This window comes from Pleurodeles waltl, chromosome 6 (genome assembly GCF_031143425.1).
Source record: "Pleurodeles waltl isolate 20211129_DDA chromosome 6, aPleWal1.hap1.20221129, whole genome shotgun sequence".
In the NCBI taxonomy this organism is placed as follows: Eukaryota; Metazoa; Chordata; class Amphibia; order Caudata; family Salamandridae; genus Pleurodeles; species Pleurodeles waltl.
The window spans coordinates 18,884,471-18,910,212 of NC_090445.1; the positions used below are offsets into that span (position 1 = coordinate 18,884,471).

Genomic DNA, 25,742 nt, shown 5'->3' on the forward strand with positions numbered 1-25,742 from the left:
CAGATTGCAAGACTCTCCTCTCTGCACACTGCTGCAGATTGCAAGACTCTCCTCTCTGCACACTGCTGCAGATTGCAAGACTCTCCTCTCCTCACACTGCTGCTGATTGCAAGACTCTCCTCTCCGCACTCTGCTGCGGATTGCAAGACTCTGCTCTCCGCACACTGCTGCGGATTGCAAGACCCTCCTCTCTGCACACTGCTGCGGATTGCAAGACCCTCCTCTCTGCACACTGCTGCAGATTGCAAGACTCTCCTTTCCGCACACTGCTGCTGATTGCAAGACTCTGCTCTCCGCACACTGCTGCGGATTGAAAGACTCTCCTCTCTGCACACTGCTGCTGATTGCAAGACTCTCCTCTCCGCACACTGCTGCAGATTGCAACACTCTGCTCTCCGCACACTGCTGCGGATTGCAAGACCCTCCTCTCCGCACCCTGCTGCAGATGGCAAGACTCTCCTCTCCGCACACTGCTGTGGATTGCAAGGCCCTCCTCTCTGCACACTGCTACAGATTGCAAGACTCTCCTCTTTGCACACTGCTACAGATTGCAAGACTCTCCTCTCCGCACACTGCTGCTGATTGCAAGAATCTCCTCTCCGCACACTGCTGCAGATTGCAACACTCTGCTCTCCGCACACTGCTGCGGATTGCAAGACTCTCCTCTCCGCATACTGCTGCGGATTGCAAGACCCTCCTCTCTGCACACTGCTGCAGATTGCAAGACTCTCCTCTCCACACACAGCTGCAGATTGCAAGACTCTCCTCCCGGCACACTGCTGCTGATTGCAAGACTCTCCTCTCTGCACACTGCTGCAGATTGCAAGACTCTCCTCTCTGTACACTGCTGCTGATTGAAAGACTCTCCTCTCTGCACACTGCTGCGGATTGCAAGACCCTCCTCTCCGCACACTGCTGCTGATTGCAAGACTCTCCTCTCCGCACACTGCTGCTGATTGCAGGACCCTCCTCTCTGCACACTGCTGCGGATTGCAAGACCCTCCTCTCTGCACACTGCTGCAGATTGCAAGACTCTCCTGTAAGGAAATGCCTCCTTGGCATGGTTGCCCCCTGACTTTTTGCCTTTGCTGATGCTATGTTTACAATTGAAAGTGTGCTGAGGCCTGCTAACCAGGCCCCAGCACCAGTGTTCTTTCCCTAACCTGTACTTTTGTATCCACAATTGGCAGACCCTGGCATCCAGATAAGTCCCTTGTAACTGGTACTTCTAGTACCAAGGGCCCTGATGCCAAGGAAGGTCTCTAAGGGCTGCAGCATGTCTTATGCCACCCTGGAGACCTCTCACTCAGCAGAGACACACTGCTTGCCAGCTTGTGTGTGCTAGTGAGAACAAAACGAGTAAGTCGACATGGCACTCCCCTCAGGGTGCCATGCCAGCCTCTCACTGCCTATGCAAGTATAGGTCAGTCACCCCTCTAGCAGGCCTTACAGCCCTAAGGCAGGGTGCACTATACCATAGGTGAGGGTACCAGTGCATGAGCATGGTACCCCTACAGTGTCTAAACAAAACCTTAGACATTGTAAGTGCAGGGTAGCCATAAGAGTATATGGTCTGGGAGTTTGTCAAACACGAACTCCACAGCACCATAATGGCTACACTGAAAACTGGGAAGTTTGGTATCAAACTTCTCAGCACAATAAATGCACACTGATGCCAGTGTACATTTTATTGCAAAATACACCCCAGAGGGCACCTTAGAGGTGCCCCCTGAAACTTAACCGACTGTCTGTGTAGGCTGACTAGTTCCAGCAGCCTGCCACACTAGAGACATGTTGCTGGCCCCATAGGGAGAGTGCCTTTGTCACTCTGAGGCCAGTAACAAAGCCTGCACTGGGTGGAGATGCTAACACCTCCCCCAGGCAGGAGCTGTAACACCTGGCGGTGAGCCTCAAAGGCTCACCCCTTTGTCACAGCCCAGCAGGGCACTCCAGCTTAGTGGAGTTGCCCGCCCCCTCCGGCCACGGCCCCCACTTTTGGCGGCAAGGCTGGAGGGAACAAAGAAAGCAACAAGGAGGAGTCACTGGCCAGTCAGGACAGCCCCTAAGGTGTCCTGAGCTGAGGTGACTCTAACTTTTAGAAATCCTCCATCTTGCAGATGGAGGATTCCCCCAATAGGGTTAGGATTGTGACCCCCTCCCCTTGGGAGGAGGCACAAAGAGGGTGTACCCACCCTCAGGGCTAGTAGCCATTGGCTACTAACCCCCCAGACCTAAACACGCCCTTAAATTTAGTATTTAAGGGCTACCCTGAACCCTAGAAAATTAGATTCCTGCAACAACAAGAAGAAGGACTGCCTAGCTGAAAACCCCTGCAGAGGAAGACCAGAAGACAACAACTGCCTTGGCTCCAGAAACTCACCGGCCTGTCTCCTGCCTTCCAAAGAACTCTGCTCCAGCGACGCCTTCCAAAGGGACCAGCGACCTCTGAATCCTCTGAGGACTGCCCTGCTTCGACGACGACAAGAAACTCCTGAGGACAGCGGACCTGCTCCAAAAAGACTGCAACTTTATCCAAAGGAGCAGCTTTAAAAGACCCCTGCAATCTCCCCGCAAGAAGCGTGAGACTTGCAACACTGCACCCGGCGACCCCGACTCGGCTGGTGGAGAACCAACACCTCAGGGAGGACCCCCGGACTACTCTACGACTGTGAGTACCAAAACCTGTCCCCCCTGATCCCCCACAGCGCCGCCTGCAGAGGGAATCCCGAGGCTTCCCCTGACCGCGACCCTCTGAAACCTAAGTCCCGACGCCTGGAAAAGACCCTGCACCCGCAGCCCCCAGGACCTGAAGGACCGGACTTTCACTGCAGAAGTGACCCCCAGGAGTCCCTCTCCCTTGCCCAAGTGGAGGTTTCCCCGAGGAAGCCCCCCCTTGCCTGCCTGCAGCGCTGAAGAGATCCCTTGATCTCTCATTGACTTACATTGCGAACCCGACGCTTGTTCTAACACTGCACCCGGCCGCCCCCGCGCCGCTGAGGGTGAAATTTCTGTGAGGGCTTGTGTCCCCCCCGGTGCCCTACAAAACCCCCCTGGTCTGCCCTCCGAAGACGCGGGTACTTACCTGCAAGCAGACCGGAACCGGGGCACCCCCTTCTCTCCATTGAAGCCTATGCGTTTTGGGCACCACTTTGAACTCTGCACCTGACCGGCCCTGAGCTGCTGGTGTGGTAACTTTGGGGTTGCTCTGAACCCCCAACGGTGGGCTACCTTGGACCAAGAACTGAACCCTGTAAGTGTCTTACTTACCTGGTAAAACTAACAAAAACTTACCTCCCCCAGGAACTGTGAAAAGTGTCCACTTTTAAAGTAGCTATTTGTGAATAACTTGAAAAATATACATGCAATTGAAATGATTCAAAGTTCCTAATGTACTTACCTGCAATACCTTTCAAACAAGATATTACATGCTAAATTTGAACCTGTGGTTCTTAAAATAAACTAAGAAAAGATATTTTTCTATAACAAAACCTATTGGCTGGATTTGTCTCTGAGTGTGTGTACCTCATTTATTGTCTATGTGGATGTACAACAAATGCTTAACACTACTCCTTGGATAAGCCTACTGCTCGACCACACTACCACAAAATAGAGCATTAGTATTATCTATTTTTACCACTATTTTACCTCTAAGGGGAACCCTTGGACCCTGTGCATGCTATTCCTTACTTTGAAATAGCACATACAGAGCCAACTTCCTACATCTCCCCTCTGCACACTGCAGTGGATTGCAAGACTCTCCTCTCCGCACACTGCTGCTGATTGCAAGACTCTTCTCTCCGCACACTGCTGCGGATTGCAAGACTCTCCTCTCCGCACACTGCTGTGGATTGCAAGACCCTCCTCTCCGCACACTGCTGCTGATTGCAAGACTCTCCTGTCCGCACACTGCTGTGGATTGCAAGGCCCTCCTCTCTGCACACTGCTACAGATTGCAAGACTCTCCTCTTTGCACACTGCTACAGATTGCAAGACTCTCCTCTCCGCACACTGCTGCTGATTGCAAGACTCTCCTCTCCGCACACTGCTGCAGATTGCAACACTCTGCTCTCCGCACACTGCTGCGGATTGCAAGACTCTCCTCTCCGCATACTGCTGCGGATTGCAAGACCCTCGTCTCTGCACACTGCTGCAGATTGCAAGACTCTCCTCTCCACACACAGCTGCAGATTGCAAGACTCTCCTCTCCGCACACTGCTGCTGATTGCAAGACTCTCCTCTCTGCACACTGCTGCAGATTGCAAGACTCTCCTCTCTGTACACTGCTGCGGGTTGCAAGACCCTCCTCTCTGCACACTGCTGCAGATTGCAAGACTCTCCTCTCTGCACACTGCTGCAGATTGCAAGACTCTCCTCTCTGCACACTGCTGCTGATTGCAAGACTCTCCTCTCCGCACTGTGCTGCGGATTGCAAGACTCTGCTCTCCGCACACTGCTGCGGATTGCAAGACCCTCCTCTCTGCACACTGCTGCAGATTGCAAGACCCTCCTCTCTGCACACTGCTGCAGATTGCAAGACTCTCCTTTCCGCACACTGCTGCTGATTGCAAGACTCTGCTCTCCGCACACTGCTGTGGATTGAAAGACTCTCCTCTCTGCACACTGCTGCTGATTGCAAGACTCTCCTCTCCGCACACTGCTGCAGATTGCAACACTCTGCTCTCCGCACACTGCTGCGGATTGCAAGACCCTCCTCTCCGCACCCTACTGCAGATGGCAAGACTCTCCTCTCCACACACTGCTGCGGACTGCAAGACCCTCCTCTCCACACAGTGCTGCAGATGGCAAGACTCTCCTCTCCGCACACTGCTGCGGATTGCAAGACCCTCCTCTCCGCACGCTGCAGCAGATTGCAAGACTCTCCTGTCCGCACACTGCTGCTGATTGCAAGACCCTCCTCTCTACAAACTGCTTCAGATTGCAAGACTCTCCTCTCTGCACACTTCTGCAGATTGCAAGACTCTCCTCTCTGCACACTGCTGCTGATTGCAAGACCTTCCTCTCCCCACACTGCCGCTGATTGCAAGACATTTCTTCCTTAGGCACTACTGAAGATTTCATGGTTCTCCTGCTCCGTCACTGCTGCAGATTGCATGAATCTCCTGCCTGCACAGTGCTGCGTATTGCATGACTTTTCTGCCAGCACGCTGCTGCATATTGCATGACTCCACTGCCTGCAAACTGCTGCAGATTGCATGACTTTCCTGCATGCACACTGCTCCATATTGCATGATTATCCTGCCTGCAGACTGCTGGTATTGCATGATTCTCCTGCCTGCACACTGCTGCGGATTGCATGACTATCCTGTCCACACACTGCTGTGGCTTGTGTGACATTTCTGCCCCAAGCACTACTTGTTCATGATTCTTCTGCCTTCGCACTGCTGCAGATTGCATGCCTCTCCTGCCTACACACTTCTGCATATTGCATTTCTCTCCTGTCTACACAATGCTGTGGATTGCATGACTATCCTGCCTGCACACTGCTGGGGATCTCATTCTATGCTATGCGCAGACTGGTGTAAATCACATGCTGTCCTCACTCTATCCAGCTGGGAGAGCTCACTCCTATCCTGCCCACACACTGCTGGGGATCTCATTCTGTGCGATTTGTAGACTGCTGTTAATCCTGTGCTGGCCTCCCTGTATGCTGCTGGGGGATCTCACTCCTATCCTGCCCACACACTGCCGGGGATCTCATTCTTTGCTATGTGCAGACTGCTGTTAACCCCATACTGTCCCCCCTGTTTACTGCTGGGGGATCTCACTCCTATCTTTCCAGCACACTGCTGGGGATCTCATTCTTTACTGTGTGCACACTGCTGTTAATCTCATGCTGTCTTCCTGCATGCTGCTGGGGGATCTCACTCCTATCCTGCCAGCACACTGCTCTGCTGGGAATCTCATTCTATGCTATGTGCAAACTACTGTTAATCCCTTGCTGTCCTTCCTGTTTGCTGCTGGGGGATCTCACTGTAATTTTGCCCGCACACTGCTGGGGGATCACACTGTAATACTGCTCGCACACTGCTCAGGGATCTCACTGTAATACTGCTCGCACACTGCTCGGGGATCTCACTGTAATACTGCTCGCACACTGCTGGGGATCTCACTGTAATACTGCTCGCACACTGCTGGGGGATCACACTGTAATACTGCTCGCACACTGCTCAGGGATCTCACTGTAATACTGCTCGCACACTGCTCGGGGATCTCACTGTAATACTGCTCGCACACTGCTGGGGATCTCACTGTAATACTGCTCGCACACTGCTCGGGGATCACACTGTAATACTGCTCGCACACTGCTGGGGATCACTGCTCGCACACTGCTCGGTGATCACACTGTAATACTGCTCGCACACTGCTTGGGGATCTCACTGTAATACTGCTCGCACACTGCTGGGGATCACACTGTAATACTGCTTGCACACTGCTGGGGATCACTGCTCGCACACTGCTCGGGGATCACACTGTAATACTGCTCGCACACTGCTCGGGGATCACACTGTAATACTGCTCGCACACTGCTGGGGATCACACTGTAATACTGCTCGCACACTGCTGGGGATCACACTGTAATACTGCTCGCACACTGCTGGGGATCACACTGTAATACTGCTTGCACACTGCTGGGGATCTCACTGTAGTCTTGTCTGCACACAGCGGATATTTCACTGCTGCCCTGCGCTCACACTGCTGCAGTACTCAGTGGTTACAGAACTACAACGCCGCTGGTTCCACGCTCACTGAATTTCTTCACTGCCATATTCTAGGCTGATGGGCGCACACAGTTCTTGGTGAACGGACGCTTCCTGCAGATCCACAGTCTGAGGGTGTCGGACAGTGGCGAGTACAGCTGCATTGCTAGAAACACCATTGGGCGGCTTGTCCTGCACTTCCACGTGGAGATCCAAGGTGAGTGCCGTCACTATCGAAAATAAAACCAGACGACTGGTGATCCTAAGTACTGGTTTAAGAGAAGCAGTGCATTACCACGTGCGTGTAGCTGAGTCTCCTGAGTTAGTCTTCGCAGTCAACCCCTTCTGCAATGATAATCACCGTGGGCCATGTAAGTTTACGATTGTTTGCTATTCACAAAGGGATTTACAAATAGTATCTTTACGAGTGTGGAGTCTCCGCAAGTAGGGGCTAATTCACAAAGCCAACTTAGACTTTCATGTATGTTTACGATTGTTTGCTATTCACAAACGGATTTACAAGTAGTATCTTTACAAGAGTGGAGTCGCGGTGGTGGTCCGACCGCCACATTACAACTCTGGTGGTCGGACCGCTAGGGAACCGCCAGCTCGGCCAGGATGTTGGATCCCGGCGGTCTGGGTGTGGCAGAGGTCCTAATCTGGTTACAACGCCCTTCTCCACCAGCGGTTTCATGAGGCTGGCGTAGAACAGGTGCAGGGGCCACGGGGGCCCCTGCACTGCCCATGCACTTGTCATGGGCAATGCAGGGCCCCCCGGCCCAGCACTGTCGCAATGTTAAAGCCGACAGTGAACATTGTGAGGGTGCTGGTGCACCCTGCAGGCGACAGCATTGCTGCCGGCTCGCTTACGAGCCAGAGACAGTGCTGTAGGCTGTTTCCTGCTAGGCCAGTGGGGGACGGAAACTTAGGAAACCCATAATAGCTCCAGCAGGGATGTCGACAGGGAGGTCGCCGCATAGGCGGCTGCCACCCTGTCGGGAGTTTGGCGAACAGAGTTTTCTGTCCACCAAACTCATAATGGTGCCCAAAGTGTGGTGGTAAAGTTGTGGTCCCAGTAGAGATTAACTTAAAGATTACTCTGCGATTGCTCATTCAGCACAGACGAAATAGATTTAACCATGTCTTCTCAGCGTCTATTGGCCAGGGATATTTCCTGCCTAGGAACTCGAACCTTCCCTCTTCCATTCACCGCTCTCACTGCCGGAGTCCTGGGAACTAAAAGTGGAAGGAGTGTTCCTTCCTTCCTGCGTCCATCAGCTTCATCAATCCTCTTTTCCTGACCCCAGATCTCCCATCTTCCCCCTTAACAAGGTGAGAGTGTGTGCTCTCTATTCTCCTACACCCCTAGGCTCTGTGAAGCACCCTGCTCAAATAGACCCTCATTATGCGTTAAGGGCTCAATTCCAGCCGCTGTGCACACACGTTTGCACAGGGATGAGAATTATGAGTTATACGATAATTATCACACCCTTGTGAAAAAGCCCAGAGAAAAAGGCAAAACATGCAGAATTTGATGTGTTAAAAACCAATCCTGCTTCTTATACGCCAGCTTCCTTTTATAAAACTCAGAATAGAAGGTATTTACCACATGTGGCAAATACCTCACCCTGCGGTAATAGTATTTAACACAAATGGTAAATACCCCACCCTATTCTGACAAACTCATAGTGAGGGAATATACAACTTTTACAGTGACAAAACTTCAGAGAGGCATTAAGATGGCCATGTGACTTAGCGTTAGCACCCAAATTGGTAGGAATGGAGTTAAAGGGTAAATTTCCAGTGATTACGTAATAATCGGTAATGATAGGTGTTTTAAAGATTTCATATCTGTTCTGGTGACCTGATTTACAGTTATCTGTTTGTGGAATCTGTCATAGCATGAGTGGCATGGGGTTCTAGACAGGCGTGTGCGCTCACAAGTACACACCTGCACAAGTGTGCACACGTAGGGACAGGTACACATATATGCAGGTACCTGTGTCCATATGGTCCACATGTTTACACACACGATCACACACCTGGCTTAGCCTCACCAGTGGCTCCTTCTCATCCTTTCCAGTGGCCCCCTTTATCCAGCCGAGACCCTCTATCCTGCGGCTGCCTGTGAACCAGACTGCTGAGCTCCCCTGCAGGGCGGAGGGCTCCCCCCAACCCACAGTGACCTGGCGGAAGGATGACCATGAACTGAAGGAGAGTACTAGGTAAGGAGTTGATAGGGAGGGGTGGCGTGCAGGGATCTTCTTCTGGAGCCGGCTCCTGTTTGTGAGGGATTGAGACATGTCTACCTGCCTTTTATTTTATACTTTCCAACTAAGTCCAAAGTAGAAGTGTTAAGGGTGGGAGTGAAGAAGGTTACAGGGGACAAAATAAGACAATGGGCCTAATTCAGAGTCTGGTGGTCTCAAGACAGCCAGACTTGCGGTGGCAGTTGGACGCGGCGGCTGTGGTGGTCTGGCTGTCACATTACGACCCTAGTGATCTCTGATCCCGACGGGAAAACGGCAGTCTTGGTTGTGATTAGCCAGGGCGGCGCTGAAGTCAGAGCTGCCCTGCTGATTACAACCTTATTCCCCACCAGCTTTTTCATGGCGGTCTGACTGCAATGAAAAGGCTGGCAGAGACAAGTGCAGGGTCCCCAAGGGAGGCCCCTGCACTGCCCATTGCCTGGGCGATGCAAGGCTCCGCCTGCCCAGCCCCCTTGAGATGCTCACTGTCTGCTAGTGCACCCTGCGTGCGGCAGCATGACCACCAGCTCAATTATGAGCCGGGAACAATGCTGCCAAACCTTTCCCACTGGGCTGATAGACGGTAACCCAGTCAGCCCAGTGGGAAAGTCGTAATGTGGCCAGTGCGGAGACCGCCAGCACCGTGGCGGTCTCCTCGTCTGAAGTTTGGCGGTCAGATGTTTCCGTCTGCCAAACTTGTAATGACCCACAAAGAGGTCTGTGGGCTTCTGGTCATCTGAACAAATGTCAATATGTTATTTTATTTCAAACACACTCCTCTCTCCCTCTCTCCCTCTCTCTCCCTCTCTGCCTCTTTCTTTCTTTCTCTCTCTCGCTCTCTCTCTCTCTCTCTCTCCTTCTCCCTTTCTCACTTCCCCTCTTTCTCCCTCTCTGCTTCTCTCTCCCCGTGTCACTCTCTTTCTCTCTCTCTCTCTCCCCTTTTCTCTCTCTCTCCCTTTCTCCCCCTCACTTTCTGTCCATCTCTCCCTTTCTACCTCTTTCTCTCCCTCTCTCCCTCCCTCTTTCCCTCTTCCCCTCCCCCTCTCTCTCTCTCTATCTCTCTCCCTCTCTCCCTCTCCATCTCTCTCTCCCTCTCTCTCTCATTCTCTCCCTCTTTCCCTCTCTCTCTCTCCCTCTCCCACTCCCTGTCTCTCTCCCACCGCCCTCTCTCTCTCCTGCCCCCTCTCTCTCTCCCACCTTCCTCTCTTGCTCCCTCTCTCTCTCCCTTTATCTCTCTCTTTCTCTTTCTCTCTCTCCCTCTCTCTCTATTCCCTCTCCCTTTCTCTCCTTCTCTCCCTACCTCTTTCTCTCTCTCTCCTTTCCTCTCTTTCTCATTCTCTCGCTCTCTCTCTTTCTCCCTGGTCTTCTTCTCTCGCTCCCTCTCTCTCTTCCTCTCTCTCTCCCTCGCTCCCTCCCTCTCTCTCTCACTCCCTCTTTCTCTCCATCTCGCTCTCTCTCCCTCTGTGCCTCTATCTCTCCCTTTCTCTCTCCTTCTTTCCCTCTCTCTCTTTCCCTCCTCTCTCTCTCTTGCTCTCTCTCTCTCTCTGTATATATATATATATATATATATATATATATATATTTATACCTCTCCGTCTCTATGTCTTTCTCTCTCTCTCTATCCCCTCTCTCTCTCCCCCTCACTCCCTCTCTCTCTCCCTATCTTGCTCCCTCTCTCTCATTCCTCTCTGCTCCCTCTCTCGCTCCTCCTCTCTCTCTCTCTCTCTCTCTCATTCCCTCTCTCGCTCCCTCTCTTGCTCCCCCTCTCTCTCTTTCTCTCTCTCTCTCTCTCCCTCTCTGCCTCTTTCTCTCCCTTTCTCTCTCCTTCTTTCCCTCTCTCTCTTTCCCTCCCCTCTCTCTCTCTCTCTCTTCCTCTCCTTGTCTCTCTCTCTCTCTCTCTCTCTCTCTATATATATATATGTATATACCTCTCTGTCTCTATGTCTTTCTCTCTCTCTCTCCCCCTCAATCCCTCTCTCTCTCCCTCTCTTGCTCCCTCTCTCTCATTCCTCTCTGCTCTCTCTCTCGCTCCTCTCTCTCCCTCTCTCTCTCTCACGCCTTCTCTCGCTCCCTCTCTTGCTCCCCCTCTCTCTCTTTCTCTCTCTCTCTCTCTCTCCCTCTCTGCCTCTTTCTCTCCCTTTCTCTCTCCTTCTTTCCCTCTCATTCCCTCCCCTCTCTCTCTCTCTCTCTTCCTCTCCTTGTCTCTCTCTCTCTCTCTCTCTCTATATATATATATATATATATATATATATCTATACCTCTCCGTCTCTATGTCTTTCTCTCTCTCTCTATCCCCCTCACTCCCTCTCTCTCCCTCTCTCGCTCCCTCTCTCATTCCTCTCTCGCTCCCTCTCTCTCTCTCTCTCTCTGTCTCCCCATCCCTGTTTTATGGTGCATCCTCTCCGCCCTGCTCCCCTTCCTTGCATCCCTCTTCTCGCTATGGCTCTTCCTCAGGTTCGCGTTCCTTCCTGATGGGTCCTTGAGGATTCACCCTGCCCACATTCAGGATTCTGGATATTACCTGTGCACGGCCTCGAACCCTGCTGGCGCGGACCGGCGGAGCATGGAACTCAAGATCTTCGGTACGTGGTCAGAGCAGTATGTGACCAGGAGAGTGGTAAGGGGATGGGATTCAACAGCTGGATCAATAGGGATAGGAGAACTCCAGGGGATAAACCTTCAGCAGATCCTATCAGGAGCAAGGACAGCCCCTGGCTCACCTACTCTTGACTTACTTGGGGTCGGACGAGCGAGACGAGTAGTACGCTTCATAGGGAACCATTCGGTAATTCTGGCCCGGCTGACTGGTTCCACTTAGACTGTATTTGGGTTTAGAACCTAAGAATAAAGAAAAAATCAAATATATATAAATCAGTGATGTGCTGCATTTAGCGATCGAAGGTGCTCCTGAAAGTGACTTGGCGCAGTGAAAGCGATGAAGCAGGACAAGGGTGCGCAGGTTCTGCGTACAGTGCAGATATGAACCAATGACTGGTGGAAACATACAAGTGAGATGGACCACACTCAAGCGTGAAAGTGCTGCTATTATTTAGTTAAATTCTTTCGAGAACCAGTCCAATGTATCAAATTGTCCACATTTCGACCCATAAAGCAATTTTGAAAAGGATCATCATCAGAACAGAGGTAATTGTAGGAGACTCCTACAGATTGCAAACCATTTTGATTCAGGTTAGAAGTTAGACGTACAAAGGATTATCTTTCTTATAAATAAATTCATTTTTATAAGTTATCTTATCCTCTGTAAATTGATTGTAAATATTAAGTATGGAATATGGACGTCTAGGCTCATAGATCCCCTCAAGGACCATCTGGTGTGTTGTTTGTTTATCCTACCTAGCTCCTAGGGATACTGAGTAGCCCCTTACACGATACATTTAGAAATAGGACAGAGGTAGGAACTGTATCACAGAAAGAGTGAAAACGACAAGGGTAAGCAGTGTTTGCAGCGGGCAGTATGAGCAGTGAGATGAAGCCAGGGCAACAGCCTAAGACAATGGCACGCGTGTTTGTGACTGCGGGAGGACAGGGCAGCTGTGTGTCCTTGTGGTGTGCACTGTGCATGCGATGGGGCAGGTGTTAGCACAGTAGTGATTGACAGTAGGTGGAGGGGATCAGCTTTTAGCGCACACCTGATCAAGCATTGCAATTGGGTCCGAACGTGATTTGTTTAGACTCCATGTACGGCACGGACAGTGCAGTTCCTCAGTCAGGCTGGAGATCTCCCTATGGTACAGCGAAAACTAAAAAAGTTTCCTAAACTTTTTGAGAAATTAGTAAACATTTTTTATATTAAAAATACATGTAAATTAGTTTTATATATTTATTTTTAATGTAGAACAAAATATAAAATGCTACAGCACTATTAACTTGTGAATTAAATATTTTAAAATATATTACATTTAAAAACAATTCTGATGTTTAAATTAAAGAAAAAACTCCCACCTAAAGTAACAAAAATATTTTATTACATATCAATAATTATTAAAAGTGATGCATAGAATTCATTACACGTAATGTAATTATGGGCCTGATTCAGACCTTGGCGGACGGCGGAGGCCGTCCGCCAAGGTCCCGCCGGCAAATGACCGCACCGCGGTCAAAAGACCGCGGCGGCCATTCAAACATTTCCGCTGGGCCGGCAGGCGCTCTCCACAAGAGCGCCTGCCGGCCCAGCGGAAATGCCCCTGCAACGAGGACGCCGGCTCAGAATTGAGCCGGCGTAGTTGCAGGGGTGCGACGGGTGCAGTTGCACCCGTCGCGTATTTCAGTGTCTGCAAAGCAGACACTGAAATACTTTGTGGGGCCCTCTTATGGGGGCCCCTGCAGTGCCCATGCCATTGGCACAGTGCCCCGCGGCACCCCCTACCGCCATCCTGTTCATGGCGGGTTTCCCGCCATGAACAGGATGGCGGTAGGGGGTGTCTGAATCCCCATGGCGGCGGAGCGCGGATTCAATGGGGCAGCGCTAAACCGGCGGAAGACCGCCGGTTTACCCTTTCTGACCGCGGCTGAACCGCCACGGTCAGAATGCCCTTGGGAGCACCGCCAGCCTGTTGGCGGTGCTCCCGTGGTCGGTGACCCTGGCGGTCACCGGCCGCCAGGGTCAGAATGACCCCCATAGTGATTGTACCAATGTGCCAAACTGTTTGAAACTTTATAAAGTTGTTTTTAAAAAAACACAAAGGAAGTGGCTAGGAAGTGGTGGCCAACTCTGGGTCAAGGCATCTGTTTGACTCCCTATGGTCCCCAAGCCCACCGCGTCTTAGGTGCCCCCCCCCCCTCCATCATTTGATTCATGAACTCACTGGCTGTGCTATATTCACTCTTCAGCTAATGGAGGATTTTCAGATTGGTCAGACTGGGGACCCTGCAGCCAGACCTGCAGCCAAGGTGTCCAGCAGAGAACCCGGCTGTGCAATAACCCTGTGCCAGCGAATGGAGGTCAGCCTTGCCCAGGCCGGCACACCGAGTCCAGAAGCTGCTTTCTCTCGCCATGCCCAGGTATGAAGCAAGCTGACCTCTGAGAATGGTGCACTGTGCTGATATCCGCATGCACATGTAACTTCTCTTGAAGAAGGTTTGATTGCAATGTCATATTTATGCAGCTCGCCGAGTGTGATATCATAATACATGGGTAGCTGCAATACAATTTTTCAGATGTCATAATGTGGTTTCTTGAATGTTTGATTGTGATGTCATAATAACATGCAGCTCCATTTGAATAATGTTTGCGATGATGTAATATGCATGCAACTTTCTTTAAGAACGAGGAATTTATAGAGTTTGAGATCTTGGGATGTGCACATTCAACTTTCTTTAAGCACAAGTAATTAATAGAGAGTGCGAGATCTTGGGATGTGGGCATGCAACTTTCGTTAAGAACAAGGAACTTATAGAGAGTTCGAGATCTTGGAATGATGGGCATGCAACTTTCTTTAAGAACGAGGAACTTATAGAGAGTGCGAGATCTCGGGATGTGCACATGCAACTTTCTTTAAGAATGAGGAACTTATGGAAAGTTCGAGATCTTGGGATGTGGGCATCTAACTTTCTTTAAGAACAAGGAATTTCAAGATCTTGGGATGTGGGCATCTAACTTTTTTTAAGAACAAGGAACTTATAGGGAGTTCAAGACCTTGGAATGATGCACTTGCAACTTTCTTTAAGAACGAGAAACTTATAGAAAGTTCGAGATCTCGGGATGTGCACATGCAACTTTCATTAACAACAAGGGACTTAGGGCCAGATGTAGCAAAGGGTTTTTCCTATTCTGTGTCAATGGGAAAATGTGTTTGTACATATGGCCCTTATAGAGAGTTCGAGATCTGGGGATGTGCACATACAACTTTCTTTAAGAACAAGGAACTTATAGAGAGTTCTAGATCTTGGAATGATGGGCATGCAACTTTCTTTAAGAATGAGGAACTTATAGAGAGTTCGAGATTTTGGGATGTGGCCATGCAGCTTTCTTTAACAACAAAGACTTTCCAGAAGGTTTGTGATCTCAGGAATGCTTGCACCTTTATGAATGTTTGCTATTAATATAGAGTACAAAGCCACCATAAGTCAGTAGAGGCAGCATTACTTCATACAATCCTGAGTGTTTTGGGTCCTTCTGACTGCACTGTGATCCCCTCTCATCTCTCTCATCCCACCTGTACCCCTCCTCTCTTCTTTCCCTGCTTCCCCTCCTCTTCCTACCTCCTAACCCTGCTTCCATCCTCTCCCCATCACTTCTCTCTCCGTTGAAGTGGACGGTAGGTGGACAGCTTGGGGCAGCTGGTCGGACTGCTCTGTATCCTGTGGTGGGGGGCGGCGCCAACGCACCCGATCCTGCTTTGACCCAGCCCCGCAGTCTGGAGGTAAAGCTTGCACCGGTCGCGACGTGGACACCGCATCGTGCCAGGAGGGACCCTGCCCTGGTAAGTTTCAGCACTTGTGGTCAGACTTTGAGAGAAGCCTCTCATAATCTGAACTTACAAACACACGTGCAAGCGGGTTGTGAGGGTTCACGATGAATGTCCTGCAGTATCTGCTTAAAACAAGGACATGGGGGATATTTGGGAACTAGAAGGAGACAAGTGAGGACAGCAGGCCCCAGGTCAGATGTCCATATAGCACACCAGGACTGGCTTTAGGATGTGACCGGTGCAGCAGCACCTGCTGCTGTCTTTGATGGGGAGCGCTGTGTTTAAAAATAACATGAGTCCAGCAGTTTCAGGCAACAATAAAAATGTCACGATAACTCTGGTAATTAATGTACCTGCTGGAGAGAGACCAGAGTTTTGTCTAGTGGCAGTTTTGCGTCATCATGAAGCAGCATAGAGGGTTAATGTGCCTGCTGCGAAGAACGTCTACCCTGCAGATCACAGCAGTGAGTGTGAGTGAACTATGAGTAACGCTTTACAAAAATGAAATGCGTGTCGGAGAGGGACTATGGACAGATGAGGGGTACTGTTGGAGGGTGGTGAGGGAATTCATATAGGAGGAGGTCATAGAGGGGGGCCGCCACAAAAGACTATTGCACCGGGCGCCACCAGCGATAAAGCTGGCCCTGCCTGGAAGAGATGCGATGCCGTCAAACTCTCTACGGTGGAGAGGTATTATTCTGTGAACTCAAGCTGTACGTTTTCTAATCTAAACACGTTTTAAACAGCTCAGTTCCATCCTTCTAACATTATCAGAAAAAAGCTGGGGATCAGCTGTGACTAGCTGGTAAGTGGAATGTTATCAGCAGATCTTAGGACCTGACTTACAGTTTGGCAGATGCGTTATTTCATCACAAACGTGACGGATATCGCATCCGCTCTATTACGATTCCCATAGGATACAATGGGATCTTAATACGGTGGATGGGATATCCGTCACGTTTGTGATGGAGTAACCCATCCGCCAAACTCCCGGCGGACAGATAACTTCATCACAATGATGACTGATATCCCACCTCCCGAAATCTAAGTTTCATTGCATATAATGGGATTTAGATTTCGGGGGACGGGATATCCGTCACCGTTGTGACAGAGTAACGAGTCTGTAAAAGCTCTAAATCAGACCCATAGTTTTAATTCTTCTTTTAACTGGAGCTGACAAGGCTCAGAGTAGCAGCTTTCACCAGCGTTGCCGCACATGGCAGTGAGAGCGGAAGAAGATAGGCACTGGTGCACCACACTGACACCTAGTGACCACTTAAAAGTATACCATGTTGAGGTCACAGGAGAGACCTGTAGTCTATTGTTCTGCCACTAAAGGGCACTTCAAACTTTTACGTCCAACATGAGAGTGAACAAATAAATTCTGAAGCAGCATGAAAAATTAGTCAGCTGTCAGGAGAAATCTTTTCGCCTCAGTCCTAGTGGTTCTCTTGTGTACACACCAATTTATGGGCAGTTGCAAAGGTGGTGGGGGGGTGGGTGGGAGAGGGAGGGTAGAAGAGGCACAGGTGCATCAGTCAACCAGCAGCAGAAACATGAGGGGCTGGGAGTGTACCACTGAGCAACAAGGAGGAGGGTAGTGCCAGCCTGTACCTCCCCATGGGTATGTAGATGGCTCTGTTGCAGCAGTGCCAATTACCTCATCGGCTGAGTCCCAGGACAGGATCTATCGATTGTCTCTTGGTCATGGTTAGTCGCAGTGGTTTGTATCTCTTTTCTGGGACAAGGGATATATTACAAAATGCACTGGTCAAGCAGTGAGCATGTGGGTCTGTGGTCAGAAAGGTATTATCAATGTAAACCTTCAACAAAGTTGGGTTAATCTTTCACATCATTAGGTGTGTCTTTGATCCTCCATCTCTATCCTTTGATGATTGATTAAAGATGTTTCTACAGATGGCGGGTCCCCATTGAATGTTATTTATTCTCTATCCCCACCTCCCTTTTTCTGTTCCTCTTTGCCAGCCGGGCCTCTGAGGGTCAGAGGAAGCCTGATCGGAATCATTAACCACAAAGAGTTTGGGATTGCCTCACTCAGCGCCAACATCACCGAAGACCACCACTCCGGCACAGCCACCATAACCACCAGCATTGAGAACATCCCACCCAGTGTTGGTAAGTCAAGATATAAAGTAAATATGGTACAGCTCAGAGAAGTCTGGGACTAGCTTTAATGCACACTTGGGCAGGTACAACCGAGTGAGGCGGAGGAACAAGCCCGCTACAGATCACCACCAACTATGGAACCCGACTGGTGTGTGCACGAAAGGTGTATTTATGGGCAGGACAACTAAAGTATTACCCGGAAACTTCAGGGTAGCTGTTGCATGTTACAGATTGTAGGAAGTTGGCTCTGTATGTGCTATTTCAAAGTAAGGAATAGCATGCACAGAGTCCAAGGGTTCCCCTTAGAGGTAAAATAGTGGTAAAAATAGATAATACTAATGCTCTATTTTGTGGTAGTGTGGTCGAGCAGTAGGCTTATCCAAGGAGTAGTGTTAAGCATTTGTTGTACATACACATAGACAATAAATGAGGTACACACACTCAGAGACAAATCCAGCCAATAGGTTTTTATATAGAAAAATATCTTTTCTTAGTTTATTTTAAGAACCACAGGTTCAAATTCTACATGTAATATCTCATTCGAAAGGTATTGCAGGTAAGTACTTTAGGAACTTTAAATCATAAAAATTGCATGTATACTTTTCAAGTTATTGACAAATAGCTGTTTTAAAAGTGGACACAGTGCAATTTTCACAGTTCCTAGGGGAGGTAAGTTTTTGTTAGTTTTACCAGGTAAGTAAGACACTTACAGGGTTCAGTTCTTGGTCCAAGGTAGCCCACCGTTGGGGGTTCAGAGCAACCCCACAGTCACCACACCAGCAGCTCAGGGCCGGTCAGGTGCAGAGTTCAAAGTGGTGCCCAAAACACATAGGCTAGAATGGAGAGAAGGGGGTGCCCCGGTTCCGGTCTGCTTGCAGGTAAGTACCCGCGTCTTCGGAGGGCAGACCAGGGGGGTTTTGTAGGGCACCGGGGGGGGACACAAGTCCACACAGAAATTTCACCCTCAGCGGCGCGGGGGCGGCCGGGTGCAGTGTAGAAACAAGCGTCGGGTTCGCAATGTTAGTCTATGAGAGATCTCGGGATCTCTTCAGCGCTGCAGGCAGGCAAGGGGGGGATTCCTCGGGGAAACCTCCACTTGGGCAAGGGAGAGGGACTCCTGGGGGTCACTTCTCCAGTGAAAGTCCGGTCCTTCCGGTCCTGGGGGCTGCGGGTGCAGGGTCTCTCCCAGGCGTCGGGACTTTAGGTTCAAAGAGTCGCGGTCAGGGGAAGCCTCGGGATTCCCTCTGCAGGCGGCGCTGTGGGGGCTCAGGGGGGACAGGTTTTGGTACTCACAGTATCAGAGTAGTCCTGGGGTCCCTCCTGAGGTGTTGGATCGCCACCAGCCGAGTCGGGGTCGCCGGGTGCAGTGTTGCAAGTCTCACGCTTCTTGCGGGGAGCTTGCAGGGTTCTTTAAAGTTGCTGAAAACAAAGTTGCAGCTTTTCTTGGAGCAGGTCCGCTGTCCTCTGGAGTTTCTTGTCTTTTCGAAGCAGGGGCAGTCCTCAGAGGATGTCGAGGTCGCTGGTCCCTTTGGAAGGCGTCGCTGGAGCAGGATCTTTGGAAGGCAGGAGACAGGCCGGTGAGTTTCTGGAGCCAAGGCAGTTGTCGTCTTCTGGTCTTCCGCTGCAGGGGTTTTCAGCTGGGCAGTCCTTCTTCTTGTAGTTGCAGGAATCTAATTTTCTAGGGTTCAGGGTAGCCCTTAAATACTAAATTTAAGGGCGTGTTTAGGTCTGGGGGGTTAGTAGCCAATGGCTACTAGCCCAAGGGGAGGGGGTCACAATCCTAACCCTATTGGGGGAATCCTCCATCTGCAAGATGGAGGATTTCTAAAAGTTAGTCACTTCAGCTCAGGACACCTTAGGGGCTGTCCTGACTGGCCAGTGACTCCTCCTTGTTGCTTTCTTTGTTCCCTCCAGCCTTGCCGCCAAAAGTGGGGGCCGTGGCCGGAGGGGGCGGGCAACTCCACTAAGCTGGAGTGCCCTGCTGGGCTGTGACAAAGGGGTGAGCCTTTGAGGCTCACCGCCAGGTGTCACAGCTCCTGCCTGGGGGAGGTGTTAGCATCTCCACCCAGTGCAGGCTTTGTTACTGGCCTCAGAGTGACAAAGGCACTCTCCCCATGGGGCCAGCAACATGTCTCTGGTGTGGCAGGCTGCTGGAACTAGTCAGCCTACACAGACAGTCGGTTAAGTTTCAGGGGGCACCTCTAAGGTGCCCTGTAAGGAAATGCCTCCTTGGCATGGTTGCCCCCTGACTTTTTGCCTTTGCTGATGCTATGTTTACAATTGAAAGTGTGCTGAGGCCTGCTAACCAGGCCCCAGCACCAGTGTTCTTTCCCTAACCTGTACTTTTGTATCCACAATTGGCAGACCCTGGCATCCAGATAAGTCCCTTGTAACTGGTACTTCTAGTACCAAGGGCCCTGATGCCAAGGAAGGTCTCTAAGGGATGCAGCATGTCTTATGCCACCCTGGAGACCTCTCACTCAGCACAGACACACTGCTTGCCAGCTTGTGTGTGCTAGTGAGGACCAAACGAGTAAGTCGACATGGCACTCCCCTCAGGGTGCCATGCCAGCCTCTCACTGCCTATGCAGTATAGGTAAGACACCCCTCTAGCAGGCCTTACAGCCCTAAGGCAGGGTGCACTATACCATAGGTGAGGGTACCAGTGCATGAGCATGGTACCCCTACAGTGTCTAAACAAAACCTTAGACATTGTAAGTGCAGGGTAGCCATAAGAGTATATGGTCTGGGAGTCTGTCAAACACGAACTCCACAGCACCATAATGGCTACACTGAAAACTGGGAAGTTTGGTATCAAACTTCTCAGCACAATAAATGCACACTGATGCCAGTGTACATTTTATTGTAAAATACACCACAGAGGGCACCTTAGAGGTGCCCCCTGAAACTTAACCGACTGTCTGTGTAGGCTGACTAGTTCCAGCAGCCTGCCACACCAGAGACATGTTGCTGGCCCCATGGGGAGAGTGCCTTTGTCACTCTGAGGCCAGTAACAAAGCCTGCACTGGGTGGAGATGCTAACACCTCCCCCAGGCAGGAGCTGTGACACCTGGCGGTGAGCCTCAAAGGCTCACCCCTTTGTCACAGCCCAGCAGGGCACTCCAGCTTAGTGGAGTTGCCCGCCCCCTCCGGCCACGGCCCCCACTTTTGGCGGCAAGGCTGGAGGGAACAAAGAAAGCAACAAGGAGGAGTCACTGGCCAGTCAGGACAGCCCCTAAGGTGTCCTGAGCTGAGGTGACTCTGACTTTTAGAAATCCTCCATCTTGCAGATGGAGGATTCCCCCAATAGGGTTAGGATTGTGACCCCCTCCCCTTGGGAGGAGGCACAAAGAGGGTGTACCCACCCTCAGGGCTAGTAGCCATTGGCTACTAACCCCCCAGACCTAAACACGCCCTTAAATTTAGTATTTAAGGGCTACCCTGAACCCTAGAAAATTAGATTCCTGCAACTACAAGAAGAAGGACTGCCTAGCTGAAAAACCCCTGCAGAGGAAGACCAGAAGACGACAACTGCCTTGGCTCCAGAAACTCACCGGCCTGTCTCCTGCCTTCCAAAGATCCTGCTCCAGCGACGCCTTCCAAAGGGACCAGCGACCTCGACATCCTCTGAGGACTGCCCCTGCTTCGAAAAGACAAGAAACTCCCGAGGACAGCGGACCTGCTCCAAGAAAGGCTGCAACTTTGTTTCCAGCAGCTTTAAAGAACCCTGCAAGCTCCCCGCAAAAGGCGTGAGACTTGCAACACTGCACCCGGCGACCCCGACTCGGCTGGTGGCGATCCAACACCTCAGGAGGGACCCCAGGACTACTCTAAGACTGTGAGTACAAAAACCTGTCCCCCCTGAGCCCCCACAGCGCCGCCTGCAGAGGGAATCCCGAGGCTTCCCCTGACCGCGACTCTTTGAATCCTAAGTCCCGACACCTGGGAGAGACCCTGCACCCGCAGCCCCCAGGACCTGAAGGACCGGACTTTCACTGGAGGAGTGACCCCCAGGAGTCCCTCTCCCTTGCCCAAGTGGAGGTTTCCCCGAGGAACCCCCCCCTTGCCTGCCTGCAGCGCTGAAGAGATCCCTAGATCTCCCATTGACTTCCATTACAAACCCGACGCTTGTTTCTACACTGCACCCGGCCGCCCCCGCGCTGCTGAGGGTGAAATTTCTGTGTGGACTTGTGTCCCCCCCGGTGCCCTACAAAACCCCCCCTGGTCTGCCCTCCGAAGACGCGGGTACTTACCTGCAAGCAGACCGGAATCGGGGCACCCCCTTCTCTCCATTCTAGCCTATGTGTTTTGGGCACCACTTTGAACTCTGCACCTGACCGGCCCTGAGCTGCTGGTGTGGTGACTTTGGGGTTGCTCTGAACCCCCAACGGTGGGCTACCTTGGACCAAGAACTGAACCCTGTAAGTGTCTTACTTACCTGGTAAAACTAACAAATACTTACCTCCCCTAGGAACTGTGAAAATTGCACTAAGTGTCCACTTTTAAAACAGCTATTTGTCAATAACTTGAAAAGTATACATGCAATTTTGATGATTTGAAGTTTCTAAAGTACTTACCTGCAATACCTTTCGAATGAGCTATTACATGTAGAATTTGAACCTGTGGTTCTTAAAATAAACTAAGAAAAGATATTTTTCTATATAAAAACCTATTGGCTGGATTTGTCTCTGAGTGTGTGTACCTCATTTATTGTCTATGTGTATGTACAACAAATGCTTAACACTACTCCTTGGATAAGCCTACTGCTCGACCACACTACCACAAAATAGAGCATTAGTATTATCTATTTTTACCACTATTTTACCTCTAAGGGGAACCCTTGGACTCTGTGCATGCTATTCCTTACTTTGAAATAGCACATACAGAGCCAACTTCCTACATTGGTGGATCAGCGGTGGGGTACAAGACTTTGCATTTGCTGGACTACTCAGCCAATACCTGATCACACGACAAATTCCAAAATTGTCATTAGAAATTGATTTTTGCAATTTGAAAAGTTTTCTAAATTCTTAAAAGACCTGCTAGGGCCTTGTGTTAGATCCTGTTTAGCATTTCTTTTAGAGTTTAAAAGTTTGTAAAAGTTTGAATTAGATTCTAGAACCAGTTTTAGTTTCTTAAAAAGTATTCCAACTTTTAGAAGCATAATGTCTAGCACAGATGTGAATGTGGTGGAACTCGACACCACACCTTACCTCCATCTACAGATGAGAGAGCTAAGGTCACTCTGTAAACTAAAGAAAATAGCAATGGGCCCCAAACCTACCAAAGTACAGCTCCAGGAGCTTTTGGCAGAGTTTGAAAAGGCCAACCCCTCTGAGGATGGCAACTCAGAGGATGAAGATAGTGACTTGGAGGGAAATTCCCCCCCTCCAGTCCTACTTAGGGAGAGCAGGGCTTCTCAAGCCCTGACTCCACAAATAATAGTCAGAGATGCTGGTTCCCTCACAGGAGGGACCAACAACTCTGAAATCACTGAGGATAACTCCAGTGAAGAGGACATCCAGTTAGCCAGGATGGCCAAAAGATTGGCTTTGGAAAGACAGATCCTAGCCATAGAGAGGGAAAGACAAGAGATGGGCCTAGGACCCATCAATGGTGGCAGCAACATAAATAGGGTCAGAGATTCTCCTGACATGTTGAAAATCCCCAAAGGGATTGTAACTAAATATGAAGATGGTGATGACATCACCAAATGGTTCACAGCTTTTGAGAGGGCTTGTGTAACCAGAAAAGTGAACAGATCTCACTGGGGTGCCCTCCTTTGGGAAATGTTCACTGGAAAGTGTAGGGATAGACTCCTCACACTCTCTGGAAAAGATGCAGAATCTTATGACCTCATGAAGGGTACCCTGATTGAGGGCTTTGGATTCTCCACTGAGGAGTACAGGATTAGGTTCAGGGGGGCTCAAAAATCCTCGAGCCAGACCTGGGTTGACTTTGTTGACTACTCAGTGAAAACACTAGATGGTTGGATTCAAGGCAGTGGTGTAAATAATTATGATGGGCTGTACAATTTATTTGTGAAAGAACACCTGTTAAGTAATTGTTTCAATGATAAACTGCATCAGCATCTGGTAGACCTAGGACCAATTTCTCCCCAAGAATTGGGAAAGAAGGCGGACCATTGGGTCAAGACAAGGGTGTCCAAGACTTCAACAGGGGGTGACCAAAAGAAAGGGGTCACAAAGACTCCCCAGCAGAAGGGTGATGAGACAACCAAAACTAAAAATAGTAAAGAGTCTTCTACAGGCCCCCAAAAACCTGCACAGGAGGGTGGGCCCAGAGCCTCTTCACAAAACAATGGGTACAAGGGTAAAAACTTTGATCCCAAAAAGGCCTGGTGTCATAGCTGTAAACAGCATGGACACCAAACTGGAGACAAGGCCTGTCCCAAGAAAAGTTCCACTCCAAACTCCAATCCAGGTAACACTGGAATGGCTAGTCTCCAAGTGGGATCAACAGTGTGCCCAGAGCAAATCAGGGTCCACACTGAAGCTACTCTAGTTTCTGAGGGTGGGGTGGATTTAGCCACACTAGCTGTCTGGCCGCCTAACATGCAAAAATACAGACAGCAACTCTTAATTAATGGGACTAGAATAGAGGGCCTGAGGGATACAGGTGCCAGTGTCACCATGGTGACAGAGAAACTGGTTTCCCCTGGCCAATACCTGACTGGAAAAACTTACACAGTCACCAACGCTGACAATCAGAGAAAAGTACATCCCATGGCAATGGTTACTTTAGAATGGGGAGGGGTCAATGGCCTGAAGCAGGTGGTGGTCTCCTCAAATATCCCAGTGGACTGTCTGCTTGGAAATGACCTGGAGTCCTCAGCATGGGCTGAGGTAGAGCTAAAAACCCATGCAGCAATGCTGGGTATCCCTGAACTGGTGTGTGTGAAAACAAGAGCACAATGCAAGGCACAGGGTGAAAAAGTAGAGCTGGAGTCTGGAAAAATGGCCCAGCCTACCAAGAGAACAGGAAAGTCAGTTGGGAAACCAACTGCAACACAGCAAAAGAAAGGGAACCTCTCTTCTCAGGAAGAAGTTCTGCCCTCTGAGGGAACTGAGCCTTTGGAGCTTGAACCTTATCAGGTTGAGCTCTTAGGCCCAGGGGGACCCTCAAGGGAGGAGCTGTGTAAGGGACAAGAAACCTGTCCCTCTCTTGAAGGCCTTAGGCAGCAAGCTGCTGAAGGGTCCAAAGGCAAGAAAAATGGAACACATAGGGTCTATTGGGAAGATGGGCTCCTGTACACTGAGGCCAGAGACCCCAAACCTGGTGCCACTAGGAGAGTGGTAGTGCCTCAGCTGTTCAGAGAGTTCATCCTAACATTGGCCCATGACATTCCCCTTGCTGGACATTTGGGACAAACCAAGACGTGGGAGAGGTTAGTCAACCACTTCTACTGGCCCAATATGTCCAACATGGTTAAGGAGTTTTGCCTCTCCTGCCCCACCTGTCAAGCCAGTGGTAAGACAGGTGGGCATCCAAAGGCCCCCCTCATTCCACTTCCTGTGGTGGGGGTGCCCTTTGAACGAGTGGGTGTGGACATAGTTGGTCCACTGGAACCTCCCACAGCCTCAGGAAATATGTATATCCTGGTAGTAGTGGATCATGCTACCAGGTATCCTGAAGCTATTCCCCTTAGGTCGACTACTGCCCCTGCAGTAGCCAAGGCCCTCATTGGTATCTTTACCAGAGTGGGTTTCCCTAAGGAGGTGGTGTCTGACAGAGGTACCAACTTCATGTCAGCATACCTAAAGCACATGTGGAATGAGTGTGGAGTGACTTATAAATTCACTACACCGTACCATCCACAAACTAATGGCTTAGTTGAGAGATTCAACAAGACATTAAAGGGCATGATCATGGGGCTCCCAGAAAAACTCAAAAGGAGATGGGATGTCCTCCTGCCATGTCTGCTTTTCGCTTACAGGGAGGTACCACAGAAGGGAGTAGGGTTCTCACCCTTTGAACTTCTGTTTGGTCATCCTGTAAGGGGACCACTTGCCCTTGTTAAAGAAGGCTGGGAGAGACCTCTCCATGAGCCTAAACAGGACATAGTGGACTATGTACTTGGCCTTCGCTCTAGAATGGCAGAGTACATGGAAAAGGCAACCAAAAACCTTGAGGCCAGCCAACAACTCCAGAAGTTTTGGTATGACCAAAAGGCTGCACTGGTTGAGTTCCAACCA

At 50.3% G+C, this 25,742-nt stretch overlaps 1 protein-coding gene across 2 annotated transcripts in view; it reads left to right on the top strand.

The window, feature by feature from the left end:
- The window catches only part of HMCN2 (hemicentin 2), an 816,728-nt gene that overhangs the window by 724,927 nt on the left and 66,059 nt on the right, over positions 1-25,742 (top strand). For both annotated transcript variants that reach the window (XM_069237054.1, XM_069237056.1), the window contains 6 exons: positions 6,795-6,936; positions 8,803-8,944; positions 11,423-11,550; positions 13,820-13,990; positions 15,241-15,411; positions 17,386-17,535. In XM_069237054.1, the coding sequence (XP_069093155.1) occupies positions 6,795-6,936; positions 8,803-8,944; positions 11,423-11,550; positions 13,820-13,990; positions 15,241-15,411; positions 17,386-17,535 (904 nt within the window). The remainder of the gene's footprint in view (positions 1-6,794; positions 6,937-8,802; positions 8,945-11,422; positions 11,551-13,819; positions 13,991-15,240; positions 15,412-17,385; positions 17,536-25,742) is intronic.